Source organism: Heterodontus francisci, chromosome 9, assembly GCF_036365525.1.
Source record: "Heterodontus francisci isolate sHetFra1 chromosome 9, sHetFra1.hap1, whole genome shotgun sequence".
Classification (NCBI taxonomy): domain Eukaryota; kingdom Metazoa; phylum Chordata; class Chondrichthyes; order Heterodontiformes; family Heterodontidae; genus Heterodontus; species Heterodontus francisci.
The window spans coordinates 9,989,683-10,010,942 of record NC_090379.1 but is presented as its reverse complement, the minus strand read 5'-3'; the positions used below and the strand labels follow the sequence as shown (position 1 = coordinate 10,010,942).

At 45.0% G+C, this 21,260-nt stretch overlaps 1 protein-coding gene and 1 pseudogene across 8 annotated transcripts in view; both read right to left on the bottom strand.

The window, feature by feature from the left end:
- Positions 1–21,260, bottom strand: part of dicer1 (dicer 1, ribonuclease type III) — a 214,083-nt gene that overhangs the window by 59,076 nt on the left and 133,747 nt on the right. For 7 of the 8 annotated variants that reach the window (XM_068038526.1, XM_068038531.1, XM_068038532.1 and 4 more), the window contains 2 exons: positions 20,742–20,917; positions 5,531–6,326 (listed from right to left, as the gene is read on the bottom strand). In XM_068038526.1, the coding sequence (XP_067894627.1) occupies positions 5,531–6,326; positions 20,742–20,917 (972 nt within the window). Of the gene's footprint in view, positions 1–5,530; positions 6,327–20,741; positions 20,918–21,260 lie in introns of those variants that run through there. The other variant, XR_010975645.1, reaches the window with a different exon arrangement.
- LOC137374055 (small nucleolar RNA U3) lies at positions 10,773–10,966 on the bottom strand (annotated as a pseudogene).

Genomic DNA, 21,260 nt, shown 5'->3' with positions numbered 1-21,260 from the left:
TGCTAAATTTATTTATTTTATTTAGAGATACAGCACTGAAACAGGCCCATCGACCCACAGAGTCTGTGCCGACCAATAACCACCCATTTGTACTAATCCTACATTAACCCCATATTTTCAACCACATCCCCACCTACTACCTACCTACACTAGGGGAAATTTACAATGGCCAATTTACCTATCAACCTGCAAGTCTTTGGCTGTGGGAGGAAACCGGAGCACCCGGCGAAAACCCACACAGACACAGGGAGAACTTGCAAACTCCGCACAGGCAGTACCCAGAACTGAACCCGGGTCGCTGGAGCTGTGAGGCTGCGGTGCTAATCACTGCGCCAGATAGGTAGGAAAGTAAGTTGTGAAGAGGACATAAGGAGGGTACAAAGGGATATAGATAGGTTAAGTGAGTGGGCAACGATCTGGCAAATGAAGCATAATGTGGAAAAATGTGAAATTGTCCATTTTGGCAGGAAGAATAAAAACAAGCACATCATCTAAATGGTGAGAGATTGCAGAGCTCTGAGATGCAGAGGGATCTGGGCGTCCTAGTGCACGAATCACAAAAGGTTAGTATTCAGGTTCAGCAAGTAATTAGGAACGCTAATAGAATGTTATCGTTAATTGCGAGGGGAATTGAATACGTAAGTAGCAAGGTTGCGCAGGCCATTGGCGAGACGACATCTGGAGTACTGTGTACAGTATTGGGCTCCTTATTTATGGAAGGATGTAAATGCATTGGAAGCAGTTCGGAGAAGGCTTACCAGACGAATACCTGGAGTGGGCGGGTTGTCTTATGAGGAAAGATTGGACAGGCTAAGCTTGTATCCGCTGGAATTTAGAAGAGTAAGAGGCAACTTGATTGAAACATACAAGATCCTGAGGGGTCTTGACAGGGTGGATTGGACAGGAACTAGGGGTCACTGTTTAAAAATAACGGGTCGCCCATTTAAGCCAGAGATGAGGATAAACATTTTCTCTAAGGGTCGTGAGTCTTTGTAACTCTCTTCCTCAAAAGGCAGTCAAAGCAGTCTTTGAAAATTTTTAAGGCAGAGATAGATAGATTCTTGATAGACTTGGACATAGTGAGTGGGCAAGAACGTGGCAGATGGAATATGTGGAAAAATGTAAGGTTATCCACTTTGGTAGGAGGAACAGATAATGTCGGACACGCTCCATCACAACCTCAGCTAAGTGGCTCCACAGTTAATTCAATTTTTGGACTAGAAAGGTGGTTTTATTACAGTTATTTTAAGCTTGTGCAAATCAGCAACAAAGTGAAAATTGGAAGGTAGGTTAACTGATGGTTGGGTCGGGTTGGGCACAGGAAAATATGGAAGGACTCGGGCTCGGAGTCGGATGTGGTTCCGGCTGGCTCGGGTCGGGTTTAGTTTGCAGACCCGAGCCAGCCTTTAGGCCCAACCATCTTCAGCTGCTTCATCAATAACCTTCCCTCCATCATAAGGTCAGAAGCAGGATGTCTGCTGATGATTGCACAATGTTCAGCACCATTTGCAATGCATCAGGAGCTGGACAACATCCAAGCTTGTGCTGATAAGTGGCAAGTAACATTCGTGCCACACAAGTGCCCAGCAATGACCATCTCAAATAAGACAGAATCCAACCATTTCCCCTTGATGTTCAATGGTAATACCATCGCTGAAGCCCCCACTGTCAACATCCTGGGCGTTTGACCAGAAACTGAATTGGACCAGCCACAAAAATGCTGTGGCTACAAGGGCAGGTCAGAGGCTAGGAATGCTGCGGCGAGTAACCCACCTCCTGTATCCCCAATGCCCGTCTACCACCTACATGCATAAGCCTGAGGTGTGATGGAATACTCTCCACTTGTCTGGATGGGTGCAGCTCCAACACTTAAGAAGCTCAACACCATCCAGGACAAAGCAGGCCACTTGACTGAAACCCCATCCACCACCTTCAACATTCACTCCCCTCATCCCAACGCACAGTGGCAGCAGTGTGTACCATATACAAGATGCACTGCAGCAACTCACCAAGGCTCCTTCGACAACACCTTCCAAACCAGCAACCTCTACACACAGAAGGACAAGGGCAGCAGATACATGGGAACCCCACCACCTGCAAGCTCCCCTCCAAGTCACACACCATCCTGACTTGGAAATATATCGCCGTTCCTTCACTGTCACTGGGTCAAAATCCTGGAACTCCCTTCCTAAACTGTACTTACACCCCAAGGACTACAACAGTTCAAGAAGGCAGCTCAGCACCACATTCTCAAGGGCAATTAGGGTGGACAACAAATGCTGGCCTAGCCAGTGACAGCTACAACCCATGACCGAATAAAGACAAAAATAAATTATGGGCAGTTTAACACTATGGGGCCTCACTCACTCTGGACTGGGACGAAGTGGCCGTATTTGGTTTTGCTCATGATCTTCAAAGGTGACATAGATGAAACTTTCCTCTCACCAATCCTTAAGGCAATAAAACAGAGTGCTAAGACCACTAGTCCCATTATAACAGTTTAAAGACAAAGCTTAGTACAGACAGTGCATCACTTACAACAGCATTTTGAATTTTCTAGTCAGAGTTCAGAGCCCAGCACTAAGTAGCCACTGCAGAAATTTTCTTTCCAAACACATCATCTTCCACGATTTAGTTTCTACCTTTTAATTTAAATGTGCGCTAACTCAGGTGAAAGCCGGCGAATTTCTGTTGGAGGAGCATTCCAGAATTTTGCTGTATGACTGGTTGGCCCTAAAATGTTTATGATCATATTACAGTCTCTGTTTAACTTTATTTTAAGTTAAAAATAATGTTTTGTGCCCTTAGGAAAAGAAAAAGGTTTTTAAAAAAAGAATTCTCATGCCTGATTGAAAGCCAGTGACCCCAACCCACAAATGCTCGTGTTGGGCGAGGATACGCGTTGGTGGGAGGACCCACCATCCGTGGTTAACCAAAGAAGTTAAAGAAACATCAAACTTAAGGAAGAGGCATATAATTGCGCAATGGCGACTGGCAGGTCAGATGATTGGTCAGAATATAAAGAATGGCAAAGAATGAATAAAAGGTTAAACAGGAGAAAGAAATTGGAATATGACAGGAAGCTAGCTAGAAATGTAAAAACGAATAGTCAGAGTTTCTACAGGTATTTAAAAAGGAAAAGAGTAAGTAAAGTGCGTGTTGATCCACTAGAGAGTGAGAATGGGGAGTTAATGGTAGATAATAAGGAAATGGCACATGAAATGAACAAATATTTTGGTTCTGTCTTCACTGTAGAGGATAGAAAAAACATTCCAATAATAGCTGTAAATCAGGAAGTGGATGGAAGAGAGGAACTTGGTGAAATTACAATCACCAGGGAAGAGGTACTGACCAAACTGATGGAGCTGCGGCTGACAAGTCCCCGGTCCTGATGGGCTTCATCCTAGGGTCTTAAAAGAGGTGGCTAATGAGGTAGTAGATGCACTGGTGTTAATTTTTTTTTAATTCACTAGATTCTGGAAAGCTTCCATCAGACTGCAAAATAGCAAATATAACCCCTCTATTCAAGAAGAAGGGGAGGCAGAAAACAGGCCAGTTAGCTTGATGCCTGTCATGGGGAAGGTGTTAGAATCAAATCATTAAGGAGGCTATAGCTGGGCACTTAGAAAAACTTAAGGTAATCGGGAATAGTCAGCACGGCTTTGTGAAAGGGAGACCATGTTTAACCAATTTATTGGAGTTCTTTGAAGGAGTAACATGTGCTGTGGATAAAGGGGATCCTGTTGATGTACTGTACTTGGATTTCCAGAAGGCATTTGACAAGGTGCCACATAAAAAGTTATTGCGCAAAGTAGGAGCTCATGGTGTAGGGGGTAACGTTTTGCCATGGATGGAAGATTGGGGTTGGCTGGCAGAAAACAGAGAGTATGCATAAATGGGTCATTTTCTGACTGGCAGAATGTATCGAGTGGAGTTCCGCAGAGCTGTGCTGGGGTCTCAACTTATTACAATTTACATCAATGACTTAGATGAGGGGAGCAATGGCATGGTAGCTAAATTTGCAGATAACACAAAGATAGGTAGGAAAGCATGTTGTGAAGAGGACATAAGGAGCTTGCTGACCAATATAGATAGATTGAGTGAGTGGGCAAAAATCTGGCAGATGGAGTATAATGTGGCAAAATGTAAAGTTGTTCACTTTGGCAGAAAGAATAAAAAAGCAGAGTATTGCTTAAACGGAGAACGACTACAGAACTCCAAGGTGCAGAGGGATCTTAGTGTTCTAGTGGATGAGTCACAACAAGTTTGCATATAGGTACAGCAAGTAATAAAGCAGGTTAATGGAACGCGATCCTTTATTATGAGAGGAATTGAAAATAAAAGTAAGGATGTTATGCTTCAGTTATTCTGGGCATTGCTGAGACCGCATCTTCAATACTGTGTGCAGTTTTGGAATCCTTATTTAAGGAACGATGTGAATGCATTGGAGGCGGTTCAGAGGAGGTTTACTAGATAGATACCTGAAAAGAGCGGGTTGTCTTATGAGGAAAGGTTGGGGAGACTGGGCTTGTTTTCACTGAAGTTAAGAGTGAATTGAAATATACAAGATCCTGAACGGTCTTGACAAGGTGGATGTAGAAAGGATGTTTCCTCTTGTGGGGGAGCCCAGAACTAGGGGGCACTGTTCTAAAATTAGCGGTCACCCTTTTAGGACACAGATGAGGAGAAATTTCTTTCTCTGAGGGTTGTGCGACTTTGGAACTCCCTGCCTCAGAAGGTAGTGGAGGCAGGGTCACTGAATAATTTTAAGGCTGGGGTAGATAGGATTGTGGAATTTGAGACACAAACAGATTTGCCATGATCTTACTGAATGGCAGAGCAGGCTAGAGGGGCCGAATGGCCTACTTCTGCTCCTAATTCATATGTTCCTATGACATGATTTGCAATGCCTTCGATAAGGAACAGCCCAGCAATACCCACTGACTAGGCCCACTCAAAGAATGCCCTCTTAGATGGGGTACTAGAGGGCACTGTACCACAGCAAGTGTGCTCATTCAAGAATGGCAGACAACTGGGAGAAATAAAAACAATTAAAGAGCAGCCTATGCCTGCCCCATCCTCAAAGTCTCTAGTTCTACTCTGCTCTATATGTTACAGTTTTTAAAAAGCCTACACTGTTACAAAGCAGTAATAAACTGATTAAGTTGAGAGGATGTCAGAAACTGAAGTATTTTATGAAAAATATTTCAACCTGTTGATGTGTTATGACATTGTAGCAGCTCCAACAGTAGGTTACCTATCATCAGTAATTTCTAAACGTATTGCTTTTTTTGACAGTGGGAATATTGAGTGTGAGAAACAAGAGCTGCAAGCAAAACAGAGTGATCTGAAGTGCAGCAACACTGGCTGCTTACTTCACATTGTAGAAGACCACCTGTTCAAAACACTGCATTCCACATTTAAAACAGGTGTTTGCAAGAGAGGGGGAAAAAAGACAAAAACCAAAAGATAAAAGTTAAAATATGCTTTTCAACTCTTAAGCCCTCTAAGTTGCAGATCTAACACTCACCTTCTTACTCCTCATGTAAGACAGCCGCCCTTCATGGGCATCTGGATACGTACAAAACAGATACGTCGTGATAGCGTGTTTTAGGAATGAATCGCCAAGCATCTCCAAGCGCTCCAGATTGAACCCATCGCTGGCATTTGACAAGGTCAAAGCTTGGAGAATCAGACCGGGGTTAGGGCCGAGGGTTTCGGTTGTATATACGCCAGGGGGGCAGTCGCCCGAATCCAAAATCCATTGCGGAATTGCCAGAGGCTCTGAGGAATTGCAGGAAACTGCCTCTTTTGAGCAACAATCTGAGGTAGATTTGTTAGTAATTCCGTCTAGGTTATTACTTTGTAGATTACATTCAACTCGGGGCTTGGGCTGGTTCTCACTGTGGTGTGTGTTACGCATGGGAACTGAGGTAGCTGGTTGTACGAGTAAATCATGCCTGTAGGAGTTTATTTGATTTTGATGGCAAATGCAACCTTTGTGTAGCAGTTCAGCATTTCCATTGGTTAGGTTTTCAGTACAAACTATGCCATTTACTAGTATTGTGTTCTTGGCGACTTTGTCAGCACTGAAGAGCTTTTTGGGGGACAGACTCTTGGTGAATGTTTTGCTGTTCACAGATGGCTGATGAAGGTTATGCACGGAGGAGCTCTCATTGACAGAACTTCGATGGGCAGCATCGTCAGGGGCTACAATTGTGCTGTGCTTACAGTAACTCTCATTCTCATCTGTACAGGAGCTGGTCGTCAAGATGTAAGCTTTGCTGTCTATAGACTTTTTCCACCCAAAGTCTAGGTTGGGATACCTAACACAATAGAGATCACAAGTTTACAACAAATCAATAAATGCTGGAGAAAAAGAATCTACATAGGTAATTAGAAATAAACTCAACTTCCCCAGAAGAGAAATTCAGAATCTTATGCTTACAATCGAGATTTATGCTTTTGAACTTTCATCTTGAGGCCACTTCAGACGACATTAAGAGTCAATCATCTTTGGTGGGACTGGACTCGTGCTGATCAGAGCAGATAAGGACGGTATATTCCCTTCCCTAAAGGACATTAGTGAATCAGTTGGGATTTTATCAGTTCTAAATGACTATATTTATTGGATTGAATTTCCCATCTTGCCATGGTGGAATTTCAACTCATGACCCCTGGGTCACTAGGTCAGTGCAATAACTGCTATATCACTTCCTCCCACTCCCGTAATGAAAGCAAAGCTCATCACACTGAATCCTACTCTCTCATTCTATCGTAGGAACACGAAACTGCAGAACCCACTCTCTTGATCCTAAAACCGTTAGGCTTTTAAAACCCAAAGCTTGATGCTGTCTAACCACGGCTTCCTTTTCTTGTTTTGAAACTTGGTGTTGGTCCTGAACAAAGCTGTTGGTCCGACAGTCAGGTTTTTCAGTCAGGAGCTGCAAATCAAAATATCTGACTCCTGGTAAATGTACACTCAACCCCGTGACTTATGGTTATGACGGAATTGGACGTGTACCACTTGCTAGTATGACAAGACACTAAACCAGGTAGCAATTCCAAATTAGAGACTGCAACACAACACAGCAAAAGCAGTAAACTGTTTTCAGGATCGTCGTGGGGTTTTATTTGGGAACTTGATTCATCAAAATATAAAGCTAACGCAGTGTTGCAGGCTTTATGTGGTCATTTCAAGATTCCCTTTCCTAGGACATACAGGAAAAAGAATCCTATGCAGATTTGTGCTTTTTATGAAGGCATTGCGCATTTAATGAGTTTATTGTTGTGCACCACTAGTAAGGGCCAGCTAGTCCAACTCAGCTCAAGAACTGAAGCTGTTCTGCTTTACAAAACTAAATACTCAGGGTGCCTTAGATTTGTCTTCATTTGCCATCTTGGTGTGTGTCATGGAGCCTTCTGGGCAATGTACAAAGTTTAGACCAATGTACCTACTTATTGTTGATACGAATAGATCTTGCTCTTCTGATAGAAGATCTATTCAACAATGAAGCAACAGTCTTTTGTAAATCCAGTAATTTCACAAAATTCAAACATGACAACCCAGTGAACAAGAAATGCCAATGATACATAGGAACATAGGAGCAGGAGTAAGCCATGCAAATAGAACCAAGTTGCCTGGGCTTTGGGGTAGAAACTGACTTTCCTTAGCTCCAAGAGCTAGATTGCCAGGCTCTCAAACTGCAGTTTGGACAGCACTGATAATACAGCATACTTCTCATACAGTGAAAACACATCCTTTCATTACTTGACGGCAAACTCTTCATAATAGCTGCAGTCTTCCTAACAAATTCAGTGAACCCACAACCGACTGGCACAGTGACTGCTGAAGCCTTTAGGGGTGCTTCAGTCCAACCAATCACTTAAGTGAGCAAACATTTATATAAGTAGTCAGGATTTTGTGGAATACAAACTTCAGGCTGTGATGACTAGATGACAATAGCCTCAAGCTAAGCTTGTACATATGCGATGTACAGACCCTCCTTGAAGCTTGTTGCAAGTTCTCAAAAAAAACTGCACACAAGGTCACAAGGATGAAAACCCTCTCAAAATGAGACAAACTCACCAAACAGCAAGAAGTTAGCATTTCTAACTTAAAAAGCATACCTTAAAATATTAGATAATCAGACACCAAGGACGAAGTTCAAGGTAGTAATCAAACCTCATGGTTCAGATGACGTTATAAACCACTTAATATTTGCCTTCACGGTTTTAGGAAGTCTGAACCCCTTCTATTAGATTAGAGCCCTGTACATTCCTTCCCAAGAGAGTTGCTATTTTGTATAATACAATAATCACTGTAAAAACTGTTGCGTTGCTGGTGTTTACCCTGGACTGTTACCAGCATTCTTGATTTGAAATTCATCTCCTTTGTCAACTGTAGTGATGCTTGGTCCAAACACACTTACTACAATGTGATCCGATACTTCCAAATGCTGTAAGTTAAGATTCATAGTTTTTAAAAGAACAGCCTGGTTGTTTCAGGAACGTCTAAAATGAAGCTCCCTGCAGAGCTTGAATATGCATTTGGACACATCCAACAATGTGGTTGATTCTGAAATGCCCTCTGAAATGGCCTAGCAAGTCACTCAGATGTATTTATCTGCTACAAAGTCAATAAGGAATGAAACCGGAAACGACAATGGCAAACCCAGCCCCATCAACCCTACAAGGTCCTCCTTACTAACATCTGGGGGCTTGTGCCAAAGTTGGGAGAGCCGTCCCACAGACTACTCAAGCAACAGCCTGACATAGTCTTACTCATGGAATCATACCTTACAGACAACATCACCACCATACCTGGGTATGTCCTGTCCCACCAGCAGGACAGACCCAGCAGAGATGGCGGCACAGTGGGGAGGGAGTTGCCCTGGGATTCCTCAACATCGACTCCACACCCCATGAAGTCACATGGCATCAGGTCAAACAAGGGCAAGGAAACCTCCTGCTGATTACCACCTGCCCACACCCTGCCCCCTCAGCTGATTAATCAGTACTCCTTCAAGTTGAACAGCACTTGAAGGAAGCACTGAGGGTGACAAGGGCGCAGAATGTACTTTGGGTGGGAAACTTCAATGTCCATCACAAGAGTGGCTCGGTAGCACCATTACAGACCAAGCCCTAAAGGACACAGCTGCTAGGTTGGGGCTGCAGCAGGTGGTGAGGGAACCAACAAGAGGGAAAAATATACTTGACCTCATCCTCACCAATCTGCCTGCCGCAGATGCATCTGTCCATTACAGTACTGATAGGAGTGACCACCGCACAGTCCTTGTGGAGACAAAGTCCCGTCTTCACATTGAGGATACCCTCCATCGTGTTGTGTGACTACTACTGTGCTAAATGGGATAGATTTTGAACAGGTTTCGCAATGCAAAACTGGGATCTACTTTTTTTTAAATTTCCAAAATATACTTTATTCATAAAAATCTGTAAAAAATACATTACAAAATAGTTCCAAACAGCACCAAGTCCAAACAATACAAAGAGTGCAAAGGAGACTAGTTTCCTTCAATACAAGAATGAGTTGCCTCACAACCCCTCCATTTCATTTTATATGCCATGTACATTTTACAGCAAATAAATATTTTACGGGTACAGTTCGAGGGGTTTTCCATGGATCCAGCCCCTCAGTTCAGCTTGGTGGGGGAACCTTACACAGTGGCCTTTCCCCATTGAGCCTTTGCTGCGGCTGCTGCAAGCTTTAGTGCGTCCCTCAGCATGTAGTCCTGGACCTTGGAATGTGCCAGTCTACAACATTCTGTCATGGACAACTCTTTGCGCTGGAAGACCAACAAGTTTCGGGCAGACCAAAGGGCGTCTTTCACTGAAGTGATAGTCCTCAAGCAAAATGTTTATCTCGGTGTGCGTCCCTGGGAACAGCCCGCAGAGCACAGACTCCTGTGTTACAGAGCTGCTTGGGATGAACCTCGACAAAAACCACTGCATCTCTTTCCACACCTGTTTTGCAAAGACACATTCCAGAAGGAGGTGGGCAACCGTCTCTTCCCCACCACAGCCACCTCGAGGGCATTGTGCGGAGGGGGTGAGACTTCGGGCGTGCAGGAAGGATCTGACAGGGAGGGCTCTTCTCACCACCAGCCAAGCTACATCTTGATGCTTGTTTGAAAGTTCTGGTTTTGTAGAGATGGCCTGCCGCACCGCACAAGTTGCAATACTTACTCTGCTTACAGTCCTTGGTCTGATGGTCTTCCTTCTTGCAGACAACCGTGCTGCAGTTAGCTGTCAAGTGACCAGATTTGCCACAGGTGCGACAAACTCTGGGCTGCCCAGCGTAGACCAAGAAGCCTCGACTTCCCCCGATAGTGAAGCTGGAGGGAGGGTGGATAATGGCTCCATTGGCATCAACCTTCAAGGTCACCTTGACCTGCCGCTAGCTGGTCCAATTCCCAAATGGGTCCTTGACATCAGTGCTGCTGCCGGCCACCTCGACGTACCTGGCAAGAAAGGTGAGTACATCCACAACAGGAACATGGGGATTATAGAGGTGAATTGTCACCACCTGGTCACATTGTGACGGCAGCGTGAGGAGTGGCTCCACTTTGAGGATGGACAGCGGCGCCAGGTTCCCTTTCTCCTTGAACACCTTCAGGAACTTGATGCATCCCGCCACATTCTTAAACGTCACATCGAAATATCCACTGCTGGGGTAGTCCTGCAGGCAGAAGATGTCTGCAGCTTGGAATCCACAGCAATCGATGAGGATTTTCTTGATGAAGGGACGATCAACCGGTGCATCTCCTTCCTTATCCTTCACCACCACCCGAACGGCGTTGCACACTCCCTGGCCTGAAGCTCGAAGATTGGTTATAGCCATTTTACTTAAAGCATACTCAGGACAGGATCAAAGGCCACTGATCACGGTTTCTTCCCCTGCCACTAGGAAAAAAACTATAGAAATGATCCCTAAAAGTATAGTCTTCACTGGGCAACTACGGGCCATCATCAGCAGCAGAATTGTACTCAACCAGAATCTGTAACCTCATGGCCTGGCTGTACCACTCTACCATTACCATCAAGCTGGAGGACCAACCCTGGTTCAATGAAGAATGCAGGAGGGCATGCCAGGAACAGCACCAGGCATACCTCAAAATGAGGTGTCAACCTGGTAAAGCTACAACACAGGACTACTTGCATGCCAAACTGCATAAGCAGCATGCGATAGAGCTAAGCGATCGCATAACGAATGAATCAGATCTAAGTTCTGCAGTCCTGCAACATCCTGTCGCGAATGGTGGTGGACAATTAAACAACTAACTGGAGGAGGTGGTTCCACAAATATCCCCACCCTCAACGATGGGGGAGACCAGCACATTAGTGCAAAGGATAAGGCTGAAGCATTTGCACCAATCTTCAACCAGAAGTGCCGAGCTGATGATCCATCTTGGCCTCCTCCTGAAGCCCCCAGCATCACAGATGCTAGACTTCAGCCAATTCGATTCACTCCATGCGATATCAAAGAATGACTGAAGGCACTGGATACTGCAAAGGCAATGGGCCCTGACAACATTCTGCCAACAGCACTGAAGACTTGTGCTCCAGAACTTGCTTTGTCCCTAGCCAAGCTGTTCCAGTGCAGCTACAAAACTGGCATCTACCCGTCAATGTGGAAAATTGGCCGGGTATGTCCTGTACACAAAAAGCAGGACAAGTCCAACCCGGCCAATTACCGCCCCATCAGTCTACTCAATCATCAGTAAAGCGATGAAAGGGGTCATCGACAGTGCTATCAAGCGGCACTTCCTTAGCAATAACCTGCTCAGTGACGCTTAGTTTGGGTTCCGCCAGGGCCACTCAGCTCCAAACCTCATTACAGCCTGGTTCAAGCATGGACAAAAGAACTGAACTCCAGAGGTGAGGTGAGAGTGACTGCTATTAATATTAAGGCAGCATTTAACCGAGTATGGCATCAAGTGGCCATAGCAAAACTGCAGTCAATGGGAATCGGGGGAAATCTCTCCGCTGGTTGGAGTCACATCTAGCGCAAAGCAAGCTGGTTGCGGTTGTTGGAGGTCAATCATCTCAGCTCCAGGACATCACTGCAGGAGTTCCTCAATAGTGTCCCAGGCCCAACCAGCTTCAGCTACTTCATCAATGACCTTCCTTCAATTATAAAGTCAGAGGCAGGAATGTTTTCAGATGAGTGCACAATGTTCAGCACCATTCGCGACTCCTCTGATACTGAAAAAGTCCGTGTAGAAATACAGCAAGACCTGAACAATATCCAGGCTTGGGCTGATAAGTGGCTAGTGACAATCGCGCCACACAAGTGCCAGCCAATGACCATCTCCAACAAGAGAGAATCTCCCATTGACATTCAATGGCATTACAATCGCTGAATCCCCCACTATTCTTGCGGGTTACCATTGACCAGAAACTGAACTGGAGTTGCCACAGAAATACCATGGCTACAAGAGCTTGTCAGAGGGCTAGGAATCCTGTGGCGAGTAACTCACCTCCCGACTCCCCAGAGCCTGTCCACTGCAAGGCACAAGTCAGGAGTGTGATGAAATACTTTCCACTTGCCTGGATGGGTGCAGCTCCAACAACACCCAAGAAGCTCAAAACCATCCAGGGCAAAGCAGCCCACTTAATTGGCACCCCATTCACAAACTTTCACTCCCTCCAACACTGACGCACAGTGGCAGCAGTGTGTACCATCTACAAAATGCACTGCAGCAACATACCAAGATTCCTTCGACAACACCTTCCAAACCCCGCAACCTCCAACACCCAGAAGGACAAGGGCAGCAGATGCTTGGGAACACCACCACCTGCAGGTTCCCCTCCAAAACACACACCATCCTGACTTGGAACTATATCACCGTTCCTTCACTGTCGCTGGGTCAAAATCATGGAACTCCCTTCTTAACAGCACTGTAGGTGTACCTACCTACTGTAGGTGTGGGAAAATGGTGCACTGACACAGAACACAAAAGTCCAAGTGTATCAAGCCTGTGTCCTCAGTACCTTGCTCTACGGCAGCGAGGCCTGGACAACGTACGTCAGCCAAGAGCGACGTCTCAATTAATTCCATCTTCGCTGCCTCCAGAGAATCCTTGGCATCAGGTGGCAGGACCGTATCTCCAACACTGAAGTACTCGAGGCGTTCAACATCCCCAGCATCTCGACCCTACTAAGCCAGCGGCGCCTGAGATGGCTTGGCCATGTGATCCGCATGGAAGATGGCAGGATCCCCAAGGACGCATTGTTCAGCGAGCTCGTCACTGGTATCAGATCCACCGGCCGTCTCCGCTTTAAAGACGTCTGCAAACGCGACATGAAGTCCTGTGACATTGATCACAAGTCGTGGGAGTCAGTTGCCAGCGATCGCCAGAGCTGGCGGGCAACCATAAAGGCGGGTCTAAAGCGTGGCGAGTCGAAGAGACTTTGCAGTTGGCAAGAAAAAAGTCAGAAGCGCAAGGAGAGAGCCAACTGCGTAACAGCCCTGTCAACTAGTTTTATCTGCCGCACCTGTGGAAGAGTCTGCCACTCTAGAATTGGCCTTGAATGCCACTCCAGGCGCTGCTTCACAAACCACTGACCATCTCCAGGCGCTTACCCATTGTCTCTCGAGACAAGGAGGCCAAAGAAGAGAAAAAAAAAAGGTGTACCTACCCCACATGGACTGCAGCGGTTCAAGGCTGCAGCTCACCACCACCTTCTCAAGGGCAATTAGAGATTGGCAATAAATGCTGGCCTAGCCAGTGACGCCCACATCCCAGGAATGAATAAAAAAAAAGAGATTGCAATGGAGACGGTGCAGAGGAGATTCACTAGGATGTTGCCTAGCCTGGAGCATTTCAGCTATGAAGAGAGGCTGAAAAGGCTAGGGTTGTTTTCCTTTGAGTAGAGAAGGCTAAGTGGGGACATGATTGAGGTATACAAAATTATGAGGGGCATTGATAGGTTAGATAGGAAGAGACTTTTTCCCTTAGCGGAGGAGTCAATAACCAGGGGGCATAGATTTAAGGTAAGGTGCAGGAGGTTTAGAGGGATTTGAAGAAAATTTTTTTCACCCAGGTGGTTGGAATCTGGAAAGCACTGCCTGAAGGGGCGGTAGAGGCAGGAACCTTCACAACATTTAAGAAGTATTTAGATGAACACTTGAAACGTCATAGCATACAAGGTTACAGACCAAGTGCTGGAAAATGGGATTAGAATAGTTAGGTGCTTGATGGCTGGCACAGACCAGATAGGCCGAAGGGCCTGTTTCTGCGCTATATAACTCTGACTATGAGATTGCTTAGAAACTAAATGGGTAAATATTTTTCATTTTACTCTGAAGTAGAGTTTGCCATTTCAAAATAAATACTCATTCTTCCTTTCGTTCCCATCCATATTGCTCATGTTCAATTCCTTGGCCAAGAGGGCATACACACCTCAGTCCATAGGAACATAAGAAATGAGCAGGAGGAGGCCATTCGAGCCTGCTCTGCCATTCAATATCATGGCTGATCTACCTCAACTCCACATTCCCGCACTATCCGGAGCAGAACACCAAGGCGCCTTAGACAGCACCATCCAAACCCGCAACCCCCACCACCTAGAAGGATAAGGGCACCACAAGAACACGTCCAAGTTCCCCTCCAAACCACACACCATCCAGACTGGGAACTATATCGCTGCTCCTTCACTGTGACTGAGCCAAAATCCTGGAATTCCCTTCCTAACAGCACTGTAGGTGTACCTACCCCATATGGACTGCAGCGGTTCAAGGCAGCAGCTCACCACCACCTTTGCAAGGGCAATAAATGCTGGCCTGGCCAGTGACGCCCACATCCCAGGAACTGATTAAAAAAAAAACAATCCTCATATCCCTTGATTCCCCCAAATATTCAAAGATCTATTGATTTTCGTCTTGAATATACTCGTTGATTAAGCATTCACAACCTTTTGGGGTGGAGAATTCCAAAGATTCACAACCCTCTGAGTGAAGAAATTTCTCCTCATCTCAGACCTAAATGATTGACCTTTCATACTGAGACATTCTGTGTCCCCATATTCTAGATTCCCCAGCCAAGGGAAACATCGGGCTGGATTTTATAATCTCGCCACCGAGATGAAAAAACAGCGGCCCGCCTATGCGGTATAGGGCCGCCTCAATGCTCCGTGCAACAACTCATTTGCATCCCCGGGGCGGGCTGCTACCCTCCCAATCATGTTGAGGGGGCAGACCTTCTGTCACCGGCAATGGTGTCAGCTGCCTGTGCGCAGGCGCTGATGCCACTGTTAATGGGCTGTCAGCCCTACTGGCTAATTTAAATATTTAAAGGTAAACTGAATTAAAAAAAACATCCCTTTTGTCCATCTCTCACCCCCCCATAAGAATTAGATTAATATTTGCCTCCCCCGAAAAAAAACACTTACCTTTAGCATCTGACCTCCCCCCACCCCCAAAACTGCACAAACTTTCAACTACAACCGTTCCCACCATCTGGTCGGTAAAATCCAGCCCATCCTTACATCTATCCAATTAAGAATTTTATGTTTCAATGAGATCATCTCTCATTCTTCTAAACTCTAAAAGGATATAAGCTTAGTCTACTTAATTTACTCTCATAAGACAATCTCCCCATCTCAGGAATCAGTCTAGCAATCCTTCATTGCACTCTCTCTTGGACAATTATGTCTTTCCTTCGGTAAGGAGACCAAACTATACACAGTACTCCAGGTGTGGTATCACCAAATTTATAGTTGCATTAAGACTTCTTTACTCTTGTACTCCATTCAATCCCCTTGTGATAAAGGCAAACATACTATTTGCTTTCCTATTTGCTTGCTATACCTGCATGTTAACTTTCTGTGAGCTTGTAACCAATCACTGAGATGTCCTATTCCTTTACCAATTTTCTCTCTCACGCTCTCTTCTTCAAGCACCTTTGGTCTACAGCATCTATTGATTGAAAAGCCAGGACCATGAGTTCCCCACAAAGGAAATACTGACGGGCGCAGGGAGGGTAAGTGAGAACAAACAACATAACCAGCATTCTAAAAAGATTAAAATATTAACTGCAGGTTGTGGTAATTCTGGCTGAAAAGAAGAAATTTATAAATTTACATTAGTATTACTGATCCAGCTGTGAGTGAAGATACAAAGTCAACCTCAATTAAACATTTTCTCTCCATTACCCACACCACCTCAGGCTTCAACAGAGAAGCAGTTTAAGTGTGTCTTATTCAACATATTTTCTTCCTTCCAGGGAAGAGGATGCAGGTCAGTTGCTGATAGCTTCTCCCAATGACAAAGCCAGGATTGGTGACAATTTGTGGGAAGTTGCATGCAGTGACAGATACTCCACACCTCTTAATGTCCAATCCTGGGAAACAGCGTGGAATTACTGAACCAGTAATTGAAGCCACACACACTCATCTCCCAGACAGATCGAGTGACAGAGCACATGAGACACACCCTATAAATGAAGGCTCACAGGAGACAGGCAAGGTGCCATCCCCAGAACATTAGTAAAAATTATGCCATCTCAGATAATAAAAAGAGAGCATGATTTATTCAGTTGTTTTATACCAGTGCGTCTGCTCATGGGTTATGACCATCTCCAAGGTTGATCATCTCAGCTCCCACAGATGACTGGGCTCAGCATTTGCTCCCAGTCAGTGCCCTCCTTGAAATCACCAGCAGCCACTTGAGAATGGGCGGCACAGTGGCTAGCACCGCAGCCTCACAGCTTCAGCGACCCTGGTTCAATTCTGGGTACTGCCTGTGTGGAGTTTGCAAGTTCTCCCCTGTGTCTGCGTGGGTTTCCTCCGGGTGCTCCGGTTTCCTCCCACATGCCGAAGACTTGCAGGTTGATAGGTAAATTGGCCATTATAAATTGCCCCTAGTATAGGTAGGTGGTAGGGAAATATAGGGACAGGTGGGGATGTGGTAGGAATATGGAATTAGTGTAGGATTAGTATACATGGGTGGTTGATGGTCGGCACAGACTCGGTGGGCCGAAGGGCCTGTTTCAGTGCTGTATCTCTAAATAAATGCAGAAATACTGATAAACACCACTCTGTGGTCCACCCCAACATATTGGCAATTGCTAAATATTCAGACAATAATGAAAATTGGTTGTAATTTTCCAAAATTCCCTAGATTCTGGAAAGGTCTCAGCAGATTGGAAAATAGCGAATGTAACTCCTCTATTCAAGAAAGGAGGGAGACAGAAAGCAGAAAACCACAGGCCAGTTAGTCTAACACCCGTCATAGGGAAAATGCTAGAATCTATTATTAATGAGGCTATAGCAGGGCAATTTGAAACGCTTAATGTGATCAGGCAGAGTCAACATGGTTTTGTGAAAAGAAAGTCATGTTTGACTGATTTATTAGAGTACTTTAAGGAAATAATAAGCAATGTGGACAAAGGGGAACCTGTAGATGTGGTGCACTTGGATTTCCAAAAGGCATTTGATAAGGTGCCATATCAAAGACATCTACACAAAATAAGAGATTATGCTGTAGGGGGCAACATATTAGCTAACCAATCGTTTATCCCGCTATCAGGAAGCAGAGAGTAGGGATAAATGGGGCATTTTCAGGTTCGCAAGCTGTAACTAGTGGAGTGCCACAGGGATCAGTTCGGAAGCCTCAATTATTTACAAGCCAAATCAATGACTTGGATGAGGGGACCGAATGTAGGATGGTTAATTTGCGGATGACACAAAAATAGGTAGCACACGAAGTTGTGACGAGGACATAAAGGGCTGCATTTTATCAGCTCGCCGCCATTCTTGAGCTTGAAAGAAGGCACGACGTATGCGCGACTTGTGTGCTGCTGAGTCCACGTGATATTTTGCACGGAGGCTCATTTAAATGGAGGAGGCAGAACAGCCACCCCCAATGACGTAGAGGGGGCAGCCACTCTGTCCCCGGAAATGGCGTCCGGCACGACCGCGCAGGCGCCATTTTTAAAGGGCTTCAAGTCGTTTCCGGCAATTGAAATTTTTTTTGAGAACACAGCACTTTTAATTTAAATAAAAAGTCAAATAAACATCAAAGCCTCTTTTCCACTCCCCAAATGATCAAGCAAACTATTTCTTTCCCTCTCCTCCGCCACCCCAACCACCACCCCCCCCCGCCCCCGAAAAACTATTTTCGCCGGTACCGACCTTTCACCCAAAACTTTATAATCTTTTCCCTACAACCCCTTGGCACCATCCTCTCAGTCAATGGAAACAGTTTTCCCCGTACCCGCCCCCCCAACCACCTTGAAAATTTCACTCCTCCCCCCTCTCCACCAGTGTCATGCCTGGGAACTCCGAAGAGTTCAGATTCAAGATCCAAGAGTTCCGAAGACGCGGGAGTTCTGGCCAGCGGCTGGAATATAAGCGTGGAACGGCTGTTACTACCAGTCAAGTCATTATGCTTTAATTGTACTATCATTTGCATATTCAGATGAAAGCTCCGCTGTTGATCGGCGGTGGAGGCCACACAGAGGCCTTTTCGCCGCCAGTAAAATGCAGCGGGGCCTTCCCGGTGTCAAGGATTGTGGCGGGCCTCTCCTGGAAGAATCTTCCGGGCACCCCTGCCACGATTCCCGACATCAGAGGGCTAGTACAAAGAGTCTGCAAAGGGATATAGATAGCTCACGTGAGTGAGTAAAAATTTGGCAATGGAGTAGAACGTGGGAAAATGTGAACTTGTCCACTTTGGCAAGGAGGGTAGAAAAACAGCATATTATTTAAATAGAGAGAGATTGCAGAACTCTGCGGTAGAGGGATCTGGGTGCCCTGGTACATGATTCACAAAAGGTTAGTATGCAGATACAGCAAGTGATTAGGAACGCAAATGGAATGTTGACATTTATTGCAAGGGGAATGGAATCTAAAAGGGCGTTGGTGAGACCACATCTGGAGTACTGCACAGAGTTTTGGTCTCCTTACTTAAGAAATGATATAATTGCATTGGAAGCAGTTCAGAGAAGGCTCACTCAACTGATTCCTGAGATGAACCATAGAAAATTTACTGCACACAAAGAGGCCATTCAGCCCATTGTGTCTGTGCTGGCTGAAAGAAATAGCCACTCAATCTAATCCCACCTTCCAGCACTTCAGGTGAAGGTCCAGGTACCCGAAGGGGCTATCTATGAGAAAAAGTTGGAACTGTATCCATTTGAGTTTAGAAGAGTAAGAGGTGATCTTGTTGAAACATACAAGATCCTGAGGGGACTTGACAGGGTGGATGCTGGAAGGATGTTTCCCCTTCTGGGAGAGACTAGAACTGGGGTACAGTTTAAAAATAAGGGGTCTCCCATTTAAGACAAAGATGAGGACATTTTTTCCTCTTCAGAGGGTTGCTAGTCTGTGGAATTCTCTTCCCCAGACAGCAGTGGAAGCAGGGCCATTGAATATTTGTAAGGCTGAATTAGATAGATTCTTGATTGACAAGGCAGTCAAAAGTTATAGCGGGTAGACAGGAAAGTAGAGTCTACTCCTGCTCCTAATTCATATGTTTGTATGCAAAATTGAAAAGATTATTGAGGTTTTACTTTTTTTTTGAAGAAAGGTGGCAAGATGCTTTAACTTGAGAAAAATGCAGCACAAGACAGACAAGGAGCTTGAGAGGGAAGCGACAGCCATACAAGGCACGAAACCAGGGGTCTGCCAATTGTGGCTCTGGAGCTGCACGGGGCTCATTAAGGGCTCGTGTGGCTCCCAACCTTGATTGATCAAACCCATTTTGATGGCACTTAAATGGCATATTTTGTTTTTTAAAAAACTTTTATCAACATTTTACTTTTAAAAAGTTTCAATGGACAACTTTTTATGTAAAAACCTTTAAAATGCTATTGAAATGTGCCTATCTTGCTTTTCAGCATTATTGGCATTTGAGAAACAGCATTGCTGCTCTGAAAATATTGCATTTTTGAATAAATTTTAAAAATGGCTCTTCTTGTTATTAAGGCTGCCAACCCCTGCTCTAGACAGAGAAAGAAAGCAGGAGAAATTATAAATGTTTCTGGTCACAGACAGATATTATTAGCAGGTTTCTTTGCTTTTGAGATTGCAGAACCTGTAAAGGAACACTCCCCCAGCAGATGCACAAAATGAATTTCAACGCTGAAGTGGGCTGGAAAAAGAAAACGATTCAAGATCCGAATCTATTCAGCTGCTAGAAGAACCGGAGTTAAACTCATTGGGCCACTTGGCCTTCTTTCATTCCATAGGCTTGTTCTTATGGTTGTCAGCATGCTGATTGGCCCCAAATTCAAAAGAATACCTATAATATTGCAAGAGTGGCTCAGTGGGTAGCATTCACACCTGAGCCAGAAGGTTGTGGATTCAAGCCTCACTCCAGAAATTTGAGCACAAAAAATTAGGCTTGCACTCCAGTGCATCACAGATGGACTGCTACATTGTTAGGAGGTGCCACCTTTCAGATAAGCCATTAAACTGAGGCCCCGTCTGCTCGCTCAGGTGGATGTAAAATTTCCCATGGCACTAGTTCAAAGAAGTGCAGGTGAGTTATCCCTGTGACCAATGTTTATTCCTCAACCAGCATCACTAACACAGATTATCTAGATGTTATCACTTGGCTGTATGCAAATTGGCTGCCGCATTTCCTAATTAAAACAGAGACCGCACTTCAAAAATACTTTGCTGGCTGTAAAGCACTTTAATATGTCCCGAAGGCATGAAAGGTGCTACAGAAATGCAAGCCTTTCTTTCTTTTTGTAATAAACAAACATACACACCTGAAGTTTGAAGGGAGAGCTTCAATTCCCACACCCGCTTCCTTTGCTGTTTGGGCTCTCAGCTCCTCCGCTGTTAACAGACAGTGCAGTCGATACAGAATACTGGGAAGGCAGACAGCCTTTCTCCACAAGGAAGCTGGGATTGGATGAATAGCACAGAGTTCTGGGACAAGAATCTTTTGAGAGAAATAGAGCTGAGTTAATAAAACTTGAAATTTAATCTCCAACAGAACTGTGGCAGCAAATTTATCACAAAGGAGAAATGCGGGGAAAAAAAAATCTCAGTCCTTCTAAATGCTCCCAGAGCCCATAAAAGGTCAACAACCTGAAATATTAACTGTTTGTCTCTCCAGCTGAATTTTTATTCCAGAATTTTCTGCTTTTACTTCAGATTTCTAGTACCCACAGTGTTTTGTCAACATGCTTGAGAACAGAAGTAAGAAGCACAAAGTTGCGCTGTACGAATGAAAATGTATTACTGCAGTACTAAAACATCCGGCTCTAGAATAAAGCAGGGAG